At 36.3% G+C, this 14,172-nt stretch overlaps 2 protein-coding genes across 3 annotated transcripts; one reads left to right on the top strand and one right to left on the bottom strand.

Annotated features, from left to right (window-relative positions):
* Positions 1-3,164: 3,164 nt before the first annotated feature.
* LOC141611319 (ubiquitin domain-containing protein DSK2a-like) lies at positions 3,165-10,141 on the bottom strand. Its single transcript, XM_074429835.1, has 7 exons — positions 9,651-10,141; positions 7,533-8,303; positions 6,665-6,870; positions 6,477-6,590; positions 5,381-5,439; positions 4,061-4,170; positions 3,165-3,670 (listed from the first exon to the last, which is right to left on the bottom strand). Exons 1-7 carry the CDS (start codon positions 9,910-9,912, stop codon positions 3,522-3,524), a joined length of 1,671 nt encoding a protein of 556 aa, XP_074285936.1. The 5' UTR covers positions 9,913-10,141; the 3' UTR covers positions 3,165-3,521.
* A 1,959-nt stretch (positions 10,142-12,100) lies between these two features.
* LOC141612780 (beta-galactosidase 5-like) lies at positions 12,101-13,369 on the top strand. Of its 2 annotated transcripts, none has more exons than XR_012529200.1 (3): positions 12,101-12,175; positions 12,980-13,123; positions 13,286-13,369. XR_012529200.1 is itself a non-coding variant. In XM_074431533.1 (3 exons), exons 1-3 carry the CDS (start codon positions 12,109-12,111, stop codon positions 13,346-13,348), a joined length of 294 nt encoding a protein of 97 aa, XP_074287634.1. In that variant the 5' UTR covers positions 12,107-12,108; the 3' UTR covers positions 13,349-13,369. The 2 variants fall into 2 exon arrangements, 1 of the variants encoding a protein (XP_074287634.1); XM_074431533.1 differs by having other exon boundaries at positions 12,107-12,195.
* The last annotated feature ends 803 nt before the right edge of the window (positions 13,370-14,172 follow it).

Below are 14,172 nucleotides of genomic sequence, written 5' to 3'. Positions count from 1 at the left end.
GATTTTTGCGAGATCAAGACTCGGATTTGCAAGAGCAATTTGCGGAAATGCGAAAAATTTTCGACTGGAATGGAAACGATCCGTCGCTGATCGGGGCGAATAGCCCTTCCCCCCTAAAAAAAAGATGAGAAAAACTTGTATGTTTAAAGCTGCGTCATGGAAACCGTGCTGGATTTTTGTAAAACGCGAACTCAAGGAAATGTGAGTGTGAGAAAGCACAAAATTTTCTGGGTAAGTCTAAAGAGGCGCTTGGGTCCCAAGGAGGCGGTGAGCCGCATGTGGGCTCGGCTTGGGCCGAGCAGAGGGTCGTGTACAAGAGACCGGGTCTCGTTGCCGTTGTGGATCCGTTGATGATCCGTTCCGAAAAGGAAGCCCATGCTAGGCGGGCTAGCAAGAAGAACAAGGGGAATATGTACCCTGAAGGCAAAGGCAAGGGTAGAATGGAAGAGTCAAAACCTCCATTACCCGTTTTATTATTATGATATATTAGCGTTTGTGTGTGTTTTATTATGTTGTATTAGCTATGTATTGTGTGTTTGTGTGTTAGTATTACTATGTGAGATGTCTTAGTCGACATTCTAGCTTGGCAAGTTATGGAATTGCTTAGCTTTATTTAATGTCAAGTTTGTAATCATTCTCATTATTAATTAAATAAGAGTGTTGCTTGTGTTAAAAAAATATTGTGAACATTCATTGTTTCTTCCATCCATCTTGTAAAGGAAATTTGGTTTGAATTGTCCTAAACATTGCATATGTGAAAAGGATTTTTGTGGGAAGGGAGAAATGCTCTTTTTTGTTCTTTTCTTTTTTGTGGAAAAAGGGAATGCTCTCCCTTTTTGAAATTTGTATGGGTTATTGTTTTGTTTTTTTTTTGTGGGGATGGTTGTATCTTTCTTGTGTGAGAAAGGATTGCCTACTTATTCACCTGAAGAGATGAAATCAAGTGTTTGGTTAATTCAAAGCCAACCCTTTCATGAAGACGAGTGAGGTTGAGACCACCGCATCCGGGCCGCCCAACAGCAATGTCAAACCCCGACTTCACCCTAACAAGCACATCTCATAGGGGAACCCAACAACCTTACACAGACACCAGCAAGACCACCACCTCCGGATCAATAAACCCAACCGAAACACCCAAGACACAGCTTCACAAAACACAAAAGAAACCCTTGCTCCCTGACTCATCAATCCGAAAAGACGAAGAAAAGACTCGACTACCACCAGGATAACCCAAAACCAACAGGAGCCACTTACACCAAAACTATTAAACAAACATGCCTCAGACAACTCGACAACTCAACTGACACATAACCATCAAAGACGCACTTGCAATCAACAGGAGCAGGAAAAAAGACCCACCAAAAATACAACAAGGCGGTTTAAACCACCAAAAAGCAACCCAAATCACCAAGGGACACCTCTCAGGACCACCACCTCCAAACAAACAAACAGACTAAAAGAAGGGACGACACGGGTCGAAAATAAGGAAAAATGCAGAGGGCACGACATGTGGGGGGGAATGGGGGGATCACCGTGTCGAACCCAAACAGCAGCGCAGACGGATGAGTTAGCTCATCGACACAACCAGACAATCTCCTAGACAAGACAAACGACCCAGGGGTTGGGGAAATGGGGGGAGGGGGGGAACACCCCTGGATTGAAAGCGGAAAACGGCGTTGACAGGACAAGGTACCGACGGGACGGGAATGACAAGGAGGGAACCACTCCTGACAGTGGATAATTTTCGAGAAACAAAGCCAACAGCAAAAACATGAACCAGCTCCAACCATGAAGCAAGCAACGGGACCAACGAAATAGCCAGACGACGAGAGAGACATCAACAGACAAAACTCCAATGATCTAACCGAAGGGCCATAAATAATCGGGTCAAAAATCAAATCGGAGGAGAAGAAGTACAGGGGTACCGAGATTAAAAGATTAAGACCGAGGGACAGACCATCACCGGAGATAGGTCAGGACAGACCTATCCCCCGCGACAGAACAGCGGCGAGGTGGCGACTGGTGTATGTGGTTTGCGAAGGAAACAAGGTTGATAAATGGGGGTTTTAGGATATGAGATGTGTCGAATCGCCGGAGATAGGCTAAGGGATGAACCCATCCCCGACGATTGACTAGGGGAAGATGAAGGGAGGCAAGCTTGGATGGTGGAGACGGCGGAGCAGTGAGAAGAAGATTAGGGTTTTTCTTTTGTTTATTTTTTTAGAGTGAGACTCAGTTGTTTGAGGTATCTAAAATATACTCCCTTCTATTCACTATTTTCTTCCTTATTTCCTTAAACGGATTATTCAGGTTTTCTTTCCCTTTCTTATTTTGGAAATTTTTATTCTTATTTTATTTATCCATCTCTCCTATCACCAAACCCCACCCAACTCTTTTACCCATATTTATTACTATTTTCCTTAATGTTTTGGCCCCACAATTCATTATTTAACTCCTAATTATTCATATCTCTCTTCTATCACCAAACCCCACTCAACTCTTTTATTCTTATTTTATTCCTCGCCTTAATACACGTGCCCACAAACAAAGGGAAGAAAATAGAGACAAGGAGGGAGTAATATCTTAGATGGAAAGGTTTGGGCATTTTTGGTATTTCTAGAGCATTTTATAGAGTTTAGGACTTTAGGGGTATCTTGTGTAGTTGTGTCTTTGAAAATCCGAGGATATATCATAGAATTCGAATAAATACAAGGGTATATCATAGAAAAACAAACCCAAAAAAAAAAAGATAATATATTGATGCACAAAAAAGATTATGCTGAATTTTTCTTTCATTTTCAGACTCTAAAGCGGGACTCACGTAACGCGATAAAAAGATTTATTTATGATCATCAATTAAAACTGTATTTTTGTCCTGTTTCATTTGCTAAAATTAATTTAGAACTGTTGAATAGCATACGCAGAATAACGCTTTTGGAACTTCACCAGGCTTAATTCAGCTGACAAGGAATGCCATAAGAGGCAAGACTGAATTATGAAAGACCACAATATGACTTCAATGATCCGTTACTGCAGTAGCCCTAGACAACTCCCGACTCGTATTCCATGGACATTATAAATAAAGTTCTAGAAAATGGCTTCACCGAATCTGAGTGTCCTCCTGAGTCCTGAGGGAGCCCTCAGTATTGACCTAAAGGTACATATTGAGGGCTTGCAGACAATAGATTGGATGTTCGAAGGATCAAAAATATGAATTCGTGTGCCTTCCCACTTACAAAATTCAAATCAAACATACATCATCAGAGTTACAATTGCATGCGTATGTACGTATGTACATATGACTCACGAGAGTGGCTTGGAGAAGAGAAAAGAAGAGTCTAATGTTGAGTGGAGATACGACCCAGCGTCATAACTCATACAGTGTGCCGTCTTTTGCTTATTCACAGACCCCAGATGTAGTAACCACACGAGTTCGATTGTCCAAGCTTATCCTCTTTTTTCGGCCTTCAACAAGACACCGATATCAATTAACCTGTCTATCTAGAGGAAACTTCTCAACATTATTGACCCAAGTTCGCCAAAAGTCGGTCCACTGCAGCATTGACGTTACCACGAGTAGCCTGTAGAGCCCTTATATTCTCTTGTGTGTCGAAAAAACCCATTTCTTGAAGTTGAGTTAGCTGCGTTGCATAGAGTTCCTCGGGTGGCACTGCAGAAAAATAATGAATAGCAAGTGAGAGAGGGCGTGATGCTGATAGACAAAGTTCAGTTTGTTTCTCATTTCTCCCTACTTCTCAAATTCTATTTAGGGAGTCTGAAGGAAATATATTCAAATGAGATGATCTCCACAAAATTATCATAAGACTGTCCCATATAATATTATCATGATACCAACCATATTATTAGTTATTAGTCATTTCTTGATTTCAGTTTTTGGTAGTTAATGGGGTACCCCATATGGGACGGGATTTTCGAGAAAATGGGTTGGTCTAACATTATGTTAGCATAAAACCATCTTGCGAAAGACCAATTGTTTGAAGAAATCATAAGAAGTCAGAGAAGATGATCAAGTATGCTCATGAGAGGGGAGAAGGTGAACCATTTGAATTCTCTGGTGTAGTTAAACCGCCAGCACCAAGGCCACCAAACATATTCATCAACATTTCCAGCCCCATGTTATTTGGAGTAGCGCCAGTTTGCAAGGGATCTCTGCAATAAAATTATCAAAGCAAAAAAAAGGTAATCAGACTGTCAAAATCAAAATAGATTAACAAATTCAAGTAAAAGCATTAGAAAACAGAAGGGGCCAATCATACTACCTTCGGGAAAATGTAGGAGAATCTACCCTAATCACAGCGAGGTAATATTAGACCTAAAGTGCGTGTTACATAGGCTCTGGCCTGTTTAGTATGTTCTGACAATTCACCAAAGGGTAACATGAATAAACGCTGAAGTTTATCAAACAAAAAGTGTTCAGCAAAAAATATAGTTTTAATTGATGGAAAGCAGAAAAATGAAGTTTTACAAAACACGGCCTATAAATGCAAACATATTCCCACCAAATAAAAAATCCACTGCCAAACAATGTTCAGGCAATTCCACCCCGACTATTGCACCAAAATGCCACAGCTCGACTCCAGCACCACTATGATCGCCACCTCCTATTTCTAATGTACCTCTCACCAAGCCTTCAACCCACATTCACCAGCCACCCCTGACCCCACCCTACTCACCACACATCACGACCTCACCCAAACTCGCCAATTGGATAAAATGGGGGGCAACACCATGAGCTTTGAGTGCAACTACTTTACTTCCATTTTGTAAATGGGTATCACCCCATCGTGGCATTTTGTATTAGGCCATCAAAACTTAATCTAATTGAATCTCTCAACTCTCGTGATTAGCCTGAATTGACTTGAATAAAAGATTACAGGGTCCCAGACACAATTCTCTTACAAGTTATAACAGTCCATGACGTGCAAACGAACATTATATATTTAGACTCCAGTCACATAAATATGTCACCTTTTTTATGTCCATGATCTCTTCCCATTTGACACCAAGACCATCTCTTCCCATTTGACACCAAGACATTCTTTGGTATTGACATTTTGTCGTCACAAAATATGATTCCTGCTATCTCTTTACCATCGTTTTGTGTTACCTTTTTTAATTTATTATTTTGCGGAAAATTTATTCTTAACAAATGTACCTATTATAGTACTGTATTTTCATCATTTTAAAGATATTTATGGTCAAAGTTTTGAAACTTTAACTCAAAAACTCACATGGGACGAAATCAAAGATATGGAGGAAGTAAACATGTACCACCTTTCACTAAATTAGGCAAATCTCTATCTCTTGAAATAGACAATTTTGGCTTCAACAAACAATCAGAGAAGAAATTTTGACTTACTGGTTTGTCGTCGAACGGTTCCTAGCAGAGAAAAGTGACTGCTGCAGAGTCATCATTTGCTGTGAACCAAAAGAAAGGAAGTTCATATACTACAACAAATAGATTTAGTTTGTTTAAAATAGCAATCTAAATGAGGGAAATACATTATATACATTCAGATATACCCACAAAAAGAAGAAAACAAATTGAAGCTTCTCAAGCCTCACATTCACTACCTACAAGTCTAAAGAAATAATGTCCTTTTGTATAACACTACACTTATTTACGCCATGCATCAAATCAATCTCGCCCCCTATTATATCACTCTCCTAAGACCACCCTAAACCCCGCCACAATACTACCACCTCTTACAATTCATTCCACAAAATTAACATTAAATATTTAAATTGTACAAGATCTAAAATCTTTACTCGATGTAATTATTAAAATTACCAAACGTCAACCTTAATATTACAAAGACTATAAAAAGACTACTCAAGAGAGTTGCTGCAATCCCACGATTAAATAGTGTGTTTTAGTATGAAATCAAAAGAAAGTTTTCAAATCTTCAAAGTAAACAATAACTTTCATAAGTAACTCAGAAATTCTTTCTGAAAAGTAACAATGTTACTTTTGAATAAGAATTGTGTCACCTGTTATAAATTAAGATTTATGTTTCAAGCATCATTTGAAGGATTACGAAAGTTATGTCGGACATGACGATGGTTGGGTAAATGGACAAGAGGAAGACAAATAAGCGAAAAAAGGATGGCAATGGTAGATTTAACTATTTAAGTAGATAGAGAATATAGTGTTGTGTTTGGGTGGTGGGGTGCACGGAATGATGTGAGAGAAATAAAAAAGGGGGAAGGATTTATATGATGACATGGCATCATTAATATGGTCTCATAGAAAGAGGCACCCCTATCCTAGAATTACTCATAGCTAACCCAAAACATCACTCCAACAAGCAAGCACATATCAACCTAGTCAAATATTCTGGTGAGTATATAGTATATATATAGCTCAGCATGGCTAGAAAGACAATCGACTCTAAAGGGATCCCCAATGACACAAAAGCAAAAAAAAAAAAAAAAAAAAAAACACAACAGTTTACCTGCATCATCTCAGGAGAGAGCATCTGACGAAGGATCTCAGGGTTTTGCATCATTTCTCGAAGCTGAGGGTTTGATTCAGTCAAAGAACGCAGTTGGGGATTTGTATTAATGATCTGTATTTCAAACATGACAGTCAGTTATCCGATTGATGGTAACATCCTAAATAATGCAATAGTCATTGAAGTACCTGACTGAAAATTTGCGGGTTAGAGAGGAGACTTTGCATCATTTGGGACATTGCTGGATTTTGCATAAACTGAGACGCCTCTGAAAGATCTGGAACTCCACCAAACATGCGTCCTAAATCAGGAAAGCTACTTAAACCCTCCAAAGGATCAGCCCTTGTGTCACCAGAGGAAGTAGTCCTTCGAGCATTGTTTGTCAGAGTGCCTCCTAAAATTGTAAACAGGTTTCAGATGATAATGTAAGTTTAAAATAGAAGTTCACAACTCCGAACATAGACCAATATGTACAGTTCAAAAGACAAAAGTATTTCCTGTACAGGTTGCTTTATATCAATGAATAAGCAATATGGAGAAAATATTAACAGATAATTTGCATTAGATCAAGGATGCAAATAAACAAGACTTTCGAATTCTTGTTCAAAATCAAGATAAATAGCACATAACACTACAAAATACCCAACATTAATAATAATACAAAAAAACAAAAAAACGACCTTCCTGATGGCCCAAACATGAGCGGGACCTCAACCATAACCTAACTGAGCTCTGAGCATCAAGTATCATATACTCACCAGTTTTGTTTATTTTGATAAAGATAGTAGAAGTTATCACATGGCATATACTGGACGAGCAAACCACAGGACAAAAAAAAAATACTGAACTATTTCGAATATAACCACATTTTCATGGATACAAAAGATTATATCACATAATAGCCCATCTCAACTTGATTAAGGAATAATATGTTTAAAGCAAATACACAAGCTAGGTTACTAAGGTGCAACTAAACATAGAAAGCAACCAAAACCGAAGAGCTAACACGACGAAAGTAAATGGGAAAAAGAAAAGGGAAAAAAGAAAGAAACTAACCAGGCACATTGCTCCATGGGTTTGGCAGAGGATTAGAGTTTGGAGCACCAGAATCAGATCCAGGAGTAGATGGATTGTTAGACCCATCTCTCTGCTGTCCACCAGTAGCTGCCTGAGTCCCAAAAACAGCGGCAAGCGGATTTGAATTCAGATTGTTGCCTGAATCCGCGGCCATTGTGGTTGCATTCAGAAAAGGCTCTTGCACATTCTCATACATGCGCCTAAGCATATTAAATCCTTCGGGGGAAGATTCAATATTGCTCATTGCTCGATCAGTGTTGCGCATCATCTCGCGCATGAGCTCAGGATTCCTAGCTGTTTCAAGGGTTTGTCTGAGAATGCTAGGGTCATTCAATATGTGAGCAAGCTCGGGATTTCTATCAATGATCTCCTGCATTTGAGGGTTATTCATAATAAGGTTACGCATAATATCTGGATTGTTCATCAAACTCTGGAAGGCAGGCATGTTCATTATGTCTCTCATTATGTTTGGGTTTTGGTTAAGTTGTTGTTGCATCTGTCCAAAATCTGGAATTCCAGCTCCGAGTAAACCAGAAGCTCCTGTCCCACCAAGGCCACCCAATCCAAGCCCAGGAAAGTTAGACTCAAGACCAGGACCTCCCAAACCTCTCCCTTCAGTAGGGGTTGCACTACGTGCAGCTTCAGTGGAAGTATGGCCAGGTGTCCCAGAATTTGGAGCACCAGAAGATGTGGTGGAAGCAGACGGAGCAAAGCCACGAACCATATGAATTGTATGATCTGCCTGTAAACCTTCCAAGGAATAGGGAGAAGTTTATCAATGTGTGCCCACAAAATATCGAGGAAATTTCACCAGAAAACAATTAAACTGAAAACTACAGGAATGTCAAAGACAATGAATGCAGTTCAATGTACTAAATTCAATGAGGAAAAAGAAAATTAAGTTCAAGTACTGAAATGAATTGGTTGATTACTGGTACTACAAAAAAAAAAAAAGAAAAAAAAAGACAGTCATAAGATTAGATGCCACGAGAACACTGCCTGGCATTTTGTTCTTAGTTACACAGAAGAGTCGATTGCCTTTGTTGCAAGCTGAAACCCTAAAAAAAATAGAAACAGGAGATTTTGACCGCGCATAACCAAAGCAGGGGTATAAACAAATTTATTTCAACCTATTCACTTCACGCCACAAGTGAGAACGTGACATCTAATGAAACACAAATGTTCCATACCAGACAACACCGTATACAGCCTTTCTTCACGGAAAGAATTATAAGACGATAGAAAGACGATTGAGTCTCTGCTTCACGTCTAAGCAATGCATTTTGAAGAACAATGTTGACTACTACTCAGAATTCAGAACTATCATTCTTCTACATCATAATTGACATGTAGACTATCCTCAAAAGGCAATGATTTCAGCCCAAGACACGACACTGAAAGTCTGAAACGCACCAATACCAAGCACTCCTCCAATGTAGTCTCTGTATTAAAAAGTGGGCAGATTGCTACTAAGGCTAAACAGCATAGTGTAGATGCAAGCTCTTATCACTATCGAGTAAAATGTCATTAAAGTTCGTCAACAATCAAGTGTCACAATCATTACATTTACAAGAACACACCATACTCCTACTCCATAAGTCACAAGAAATTCCTGCACTCACCAATTAAGATGAACCGGAAAACATCATCTTCACTGTCAATCAACTAACCTTCCAATGCTCAAAATAAAATAACTACTAAAATGAAGAGTTTGCCAATATATCAGCGGTTCAAAGGTCAAACATACCCTCTTCGTCCCGGTCAGTACTTTACGTTTTTCTTATTTTGCTGTCTCAGTCATTTTCTAGCATCTCGTTTTAATCCTTCACATATTTAAATTGTTTTTTCACTTTTTGTCATTTATTTATAAAGCATATCCTCTCCAAAATCAGTGGCCATTGTGTCAAAAGCAAACGTAAAGAATTGATCGGGGCAGAGTGAGTATTATCAAACAAACTCTTCCAAATACTCGATTCGAAGCGAAAATAATCGAGACGACGAATAATCCGCGACATCATCATATCCAAACATCACAAAAAATACAAAAAAACAATTAAAAAAAAAAAAAAAAAAAAAAGAGAGAGGGAGAAATAATACCATAGCTAGTTAAGGTATGATCGTCTTTTAAGATGCGACCTTTGTAAATCAATCGCTGTTGTTCGGCAGGAACATCGGAATTCTGTGCGACAACAACCTTGAAATCTCGAACAGATGAATCAAGCCTTGTTTTTACGGTAAATTTGGAGCCATTAGAGCACCGTATGTTCACCGCAACCTCATCTCCGCCGTGGCCGGTGGTGGATTCATCGGCGGCGGCGGCGGTGGTCGTAGTGTCGGAGGAATCGTCAGAAGTTGCCATTGTTGGTGATTGCGAAGAAATTATTTGACGATTGATTGGAAAAATAAGAAAGAAATGAAAGAATTTGGAGGAAATGTAATGCGTAGTTTTTTACGGCAGTGATTGATTTTGATTGGTCGGTTGTGGAAACTAAAGAAAAAGGGAAAATAATGCGACTTGGAAAGTTGCAAGACAAAAGAACAAGGCCACGAGGGTCCAGACTCGATCGGTCGACCACTCCAGGTTCTATTTAGGGTCCGACACTTCGGTTTGTGTGTTTTTGTGTCACGGATGGCGACTCATCGACTCGAAAACCATTCTTTGTTACACTAAAGCCCTGTTTTTTTGGACTGAAATTGTCCAAACTGAATTGAACTGAACTTAATGAAGCTGAACTGAACTAAACTGAACTTAATAGAGCTGAATTGAACTAAACTGAACTGAACTGAACTGATCTGAACTGATCTGAAATAAAAATAAAAAAGATAACTAGTATAACACCCGTGAAAAATCACGGGGTTGTGTACATTTTTTTTCTAAAGATGACTATAAATTTTAGTTATTATATAACCAATTCTATTTATTGAACATGTGTACTTTTTAAAAATAAAAAAGAAATAATATAATATCATTATAAATATTAAAATATAAAAATATAAATTATAACATTCAAATTTCAGAACTTTAAGATATGTAAATTAATTAATAAGATAGCATATGATAATGTTAATAGGAGTAACCAGTAATTCGCTTTCAAATTGATCGATATTGAGCTTAATAATAATCGGGTTATAAATTTAATCGAGTCCATAACGGATCGAGTTGGGGATCGGTTTCGAGTTTGATAAAATTAAAGAGATAATGAATTTAATCTTAAAAAAAAAAAGAGTAGTAAAAAACAATATTAACCGAGGGCGTAGTGAAAATAATTATATAAACAATTTTATTTACTGAACATGTGTACTATTTAAAAATATATATACAGAAATTATAACATTTAAATTTGAGAACTTTAAGATAAGTAAATTAATAAAATAACACATGATAATGTTAATAGGATTAAAAATTGTAAGACGGGATTAAAATGAAACAATTAAGACATAGTTGAAAAAGGAAATCATAACTTACAAATTTAAGTACTTTAAGTAAAAAATCTTTTCATAATGAATTTTTAATTGAAAGAACAAAAAAAAAATAACAGTTTCTGTGTCGTGTTTAGAGGTCGGACATACGTATGCAACATTTTCATTTCAAATTGGGTCGTGATTAGAGCCCAAATTGAACAGCCCAACAAATAATTCTCGAGAGTTCATTACACACAATCATTTTTTACAATCAAATTATGAAAATTTAGAAAATCAATATCATCTTCTTCATCATCCTTCTGATATCGTCCTCAACCTTCACTCGTCCTCAACCTTCACTTAAATCATCATCAAAATCAACTTAATGAATTCGATCAAACTTCTTCTATCCTTCGTTCTCAAACTCGATCCATCTCAGTCACCACTTTACGATTGAAGATTATTCAACCAGATTCGACATTTCTTCATTAATTTACGAAATCATCGAAAAATGACAATAAAAATCGTGAAAATGGTTGATTCATTATGTTATTATTGTAGATCAAGGTTCGTTTTTTCTGATATATAATTTTGTCTTTATTTATTTAATTTTTTTTTAATTTCGGTAAAGTAGTAGTTGTTTTTAATTTGTACTATATTGTTTTTTTTTTTATTGCATGTTGTTGGAAGTTGTTGAAAAGGCACTCCAGATCTTCTAAAATGATGGATCTGTTGATATTAAGGTTATTATTGTTGATCAAGGTTCGTTTTTTCGGATATACAATTTTGTCTTTATTTTTTTTTAATTTTTTTTTTTAATTCCGGTAAAGTAGCAGTCCACGTTTTTTAATTTGTACTATAATTGTTTTTTTATTGCATGTTGTTGGAAGTTGTTGAATAGGAACTCCAGATCTTCTAAAATGATGGATCTGTTGATATTAAGGTTATTATTGTAGATCAAGGTTAGTTTTTTCTGATATACAATTTTGTCTTTTTGTTGTTTGAAATTTCGCATTTTTGTTTAAGTATTCTCACTGGGACGGAAGAAGTAAACTTTTCGTGATCTGGGCTATTATAGCAATTGAGACTTTTTGATTAAATAAACAATCATTTTATTCTTTTGGGTGTTTTTTTTTTCATTGTGCAGCAAGCAATGCAAGGTTTCACTCAGAAGATTGTTCAGATGATGAAGAGTGAGAGATTATTTGCATCTCGAGGAGGTCCTACAATTTTATCTCAGGTCTGGCATTATTTTTCACAGAAGTTGCGCAAATTCTCATATGAGACGGTCTCTTGATAATATTATCGTGAGACTGACACAAATGATAGTTAAATAGTGAAAGTAGTTAGAATCAATCTCCTCAGGTAGTTTAAGATATGATCAAAAAAATTAGAATACCCAGATCGTGTTTTTGATTGATTTTATTCTTGTATGTGAGTTTAAGTTAAATGGGTATTAATTTATTGTGTTAATTATTGTATTCTTTTGATTTTTGTTTGATTGGGTTTAGTAAAGGTTTGATTTTTTTATGTTTATTTTCATGTGTTTTGTATTAATTTTGTTTAATTATTGTATTAGTTTGAATTTGTTTTGTGATTGGAGAAAATATTTGATTTTTGGTGTGAAAATGGTATTTTAGCTTGAGTTTTAGGTAATCATTTAATTATTTTCATGTGTTTTGTATTATTTTTTGTTTATTTATTGTTTTATTCTGGTATTTTGTTTGGTTGGGTGTAGTAAAGATTTGATTTTTAGGCGTCTATATATTTATGTGATTGATTTTTAATATATTTTTGTTGATTTGCTAATTAAGGAAAGAATCATTCTTTCATTGTGTAAATTGTAGAATAGATGGTGCTTTATTTTGAAGATGTCACAACTATGAAGTAATGGGTTTGTTTTGGCTAGATTTTGATTGTATTCACATTTCACAAGTTACTTGTGATTAATTTGATTGTGTTTTGTTTTTCCTGATTTACGGACTTATATGTGAAATGCTCACATACATCAACTGTAATGTCAGATTGAGAATGAATACGGATCAGAAAATAAGGAATTTGGGGCTGCAGGCGAAGCCTATAGAAACTGGGCTGCAAAAATGGCAGTTGGTCTGAATTCTGGAGTTCCGTGGTTGATGTGCAAGGAAGATGATGCTCCTGACCCAATGGTAAGATGATTTTCTCATGTGACTTCTTAAACTATATAGAGTTATTAACAGAAGTTTGGCACTTTCAAAATTCTAATGCGATTTCATAAAGTGTATTTTAAATTTTTAATAGATGGATCAACTGATTAGTTTTTCCGGGTTCTACCTATGTATTGCTGATAGATAAACACATGCAATGGTTTCTACTGTGATTATTTCAAGCCCAACAAACCAACAAACCACTAATGTGGACTGAAGCTTGGAGTGGATGGTAATTAAATCTTTAACTTTGTTGCTGAATATAAAGGAATATTTCAGAATTTTTTTGGGTGACAATTTTACACTGCCAACACTATAATTGTTTTTTAATTTGTACTATAATTGTTTTTTTTAATGTGATTGATCGATAATAGTATTGTCATTTGCAGGGTTAGATTTCTTTTAATTGTACTTTTCCTGAACCCTGCTGCTGCAACAATTTGTGAGGTAATAATATCTGTTTCCAATACTTTTAGTTTGTAAATAAGCTTTAAATTATGGCTGTGAATAGAATTGTAAATGTTTGTTGTTGTGTTTGTAATGAGGTGAGGTGATACTTTTAAAAAAGTGTTGGAGAGCTGGTATAAGAATCATTGTCAATCCCGCCTTACAAATAAGAGAAGGTAATCTTCTCTGTTATATGTTCTATTAGCTCATCCTTATTGCCAGTATAGCTTTTCGTAATGTAACATTATAGTCAATATTGTGGTTATATTAGTTGCATCAAATTAGTAGATTTATAAGACGAATGAGAAAGGAAAATGAAAGAACAAATTAATTAAAATAAAAGATAAATTACTTTAAATAAGGTTCTAATACAAAAAAAAAAAATAGAATAGTGTATCAAATCACGAAAATCTAAGACAAATTTATAGTTTGTCGAAAATCTCCTTGTAAACAACATTAGATGTCTTATTAGTCACTCCTTTGTCTTCATCTAGAAGAAGGACTTTTAGACCTTTCTTACTTGTAACCCTAGATAAGGCAACGTACAATTGCCCATGGGTGAAGACTGGTCTAGGAAGATAAAG

This window comes from Silene latifolia, chromosome 11, assembly GCF_048544455.1.
Source record: "Silene latifolia isolate original U9 population chromosome 11, ASM4854445v1, whole genome shotgun sequence".
Taxonomy (NCBI): Eukaryota; Viridiplantae; Streptophyta; class Magnoliopsida; order Caryophyllales; family Caryophyllaceae; genus Silene; species Silene latifolia.
Note: the sequence above shows the minus strand (reverse complement) of the source record. Positions and strands in the feature narration are given on the sequence as shown.

Excerpts from the sequence above, each read along its gene's own strand:
- LOC141611319 (XM_074429835.1), bottom strand. The coding sequence starts at position 9,912 with ATGGCAACTTCTGACGATTCCTCCGACACTACGACCACCGCCGCCGCC. Across the intron at positions 6,871-7,532 it reads CCCATGGAGCAATGTGCCTG|GAGGCACTCTGACAAACAAT; the intron begins GTTAGTTTCTTT and ends TTACAATTTTAG. Across the intron at positions 4,171-5,380 it reads AACCGTTCGACGACAAACCA|AGATCCCTTGCAAACTGGCG; the intron begins GTAAGTCAAAAT and ends ATTTTATTGCAG.
- LOC141612780 (XM_074431533.1), top strand. The coding sequence starts at position 12,109 with ATGCAAGGTTTCACTCAGAAGATTGTTCAGATGATGAAGAGTGAGAGA. Across the intron at positions 12,196-12,979 it reads GTCCTACAATTTTATCTCAG|ATTGAGAATGAATACGGATC; the intron begins GTCTGGCATTAT and ends CTGTAATGTCAG. Across the intron at positions 13,124-13,285 it reads ATGATGCTCCTGACCCAATG|ATAAACACATGCAATGGTTT; the intron begins GTAAGATGATTT and ends TATTGCTGATAG.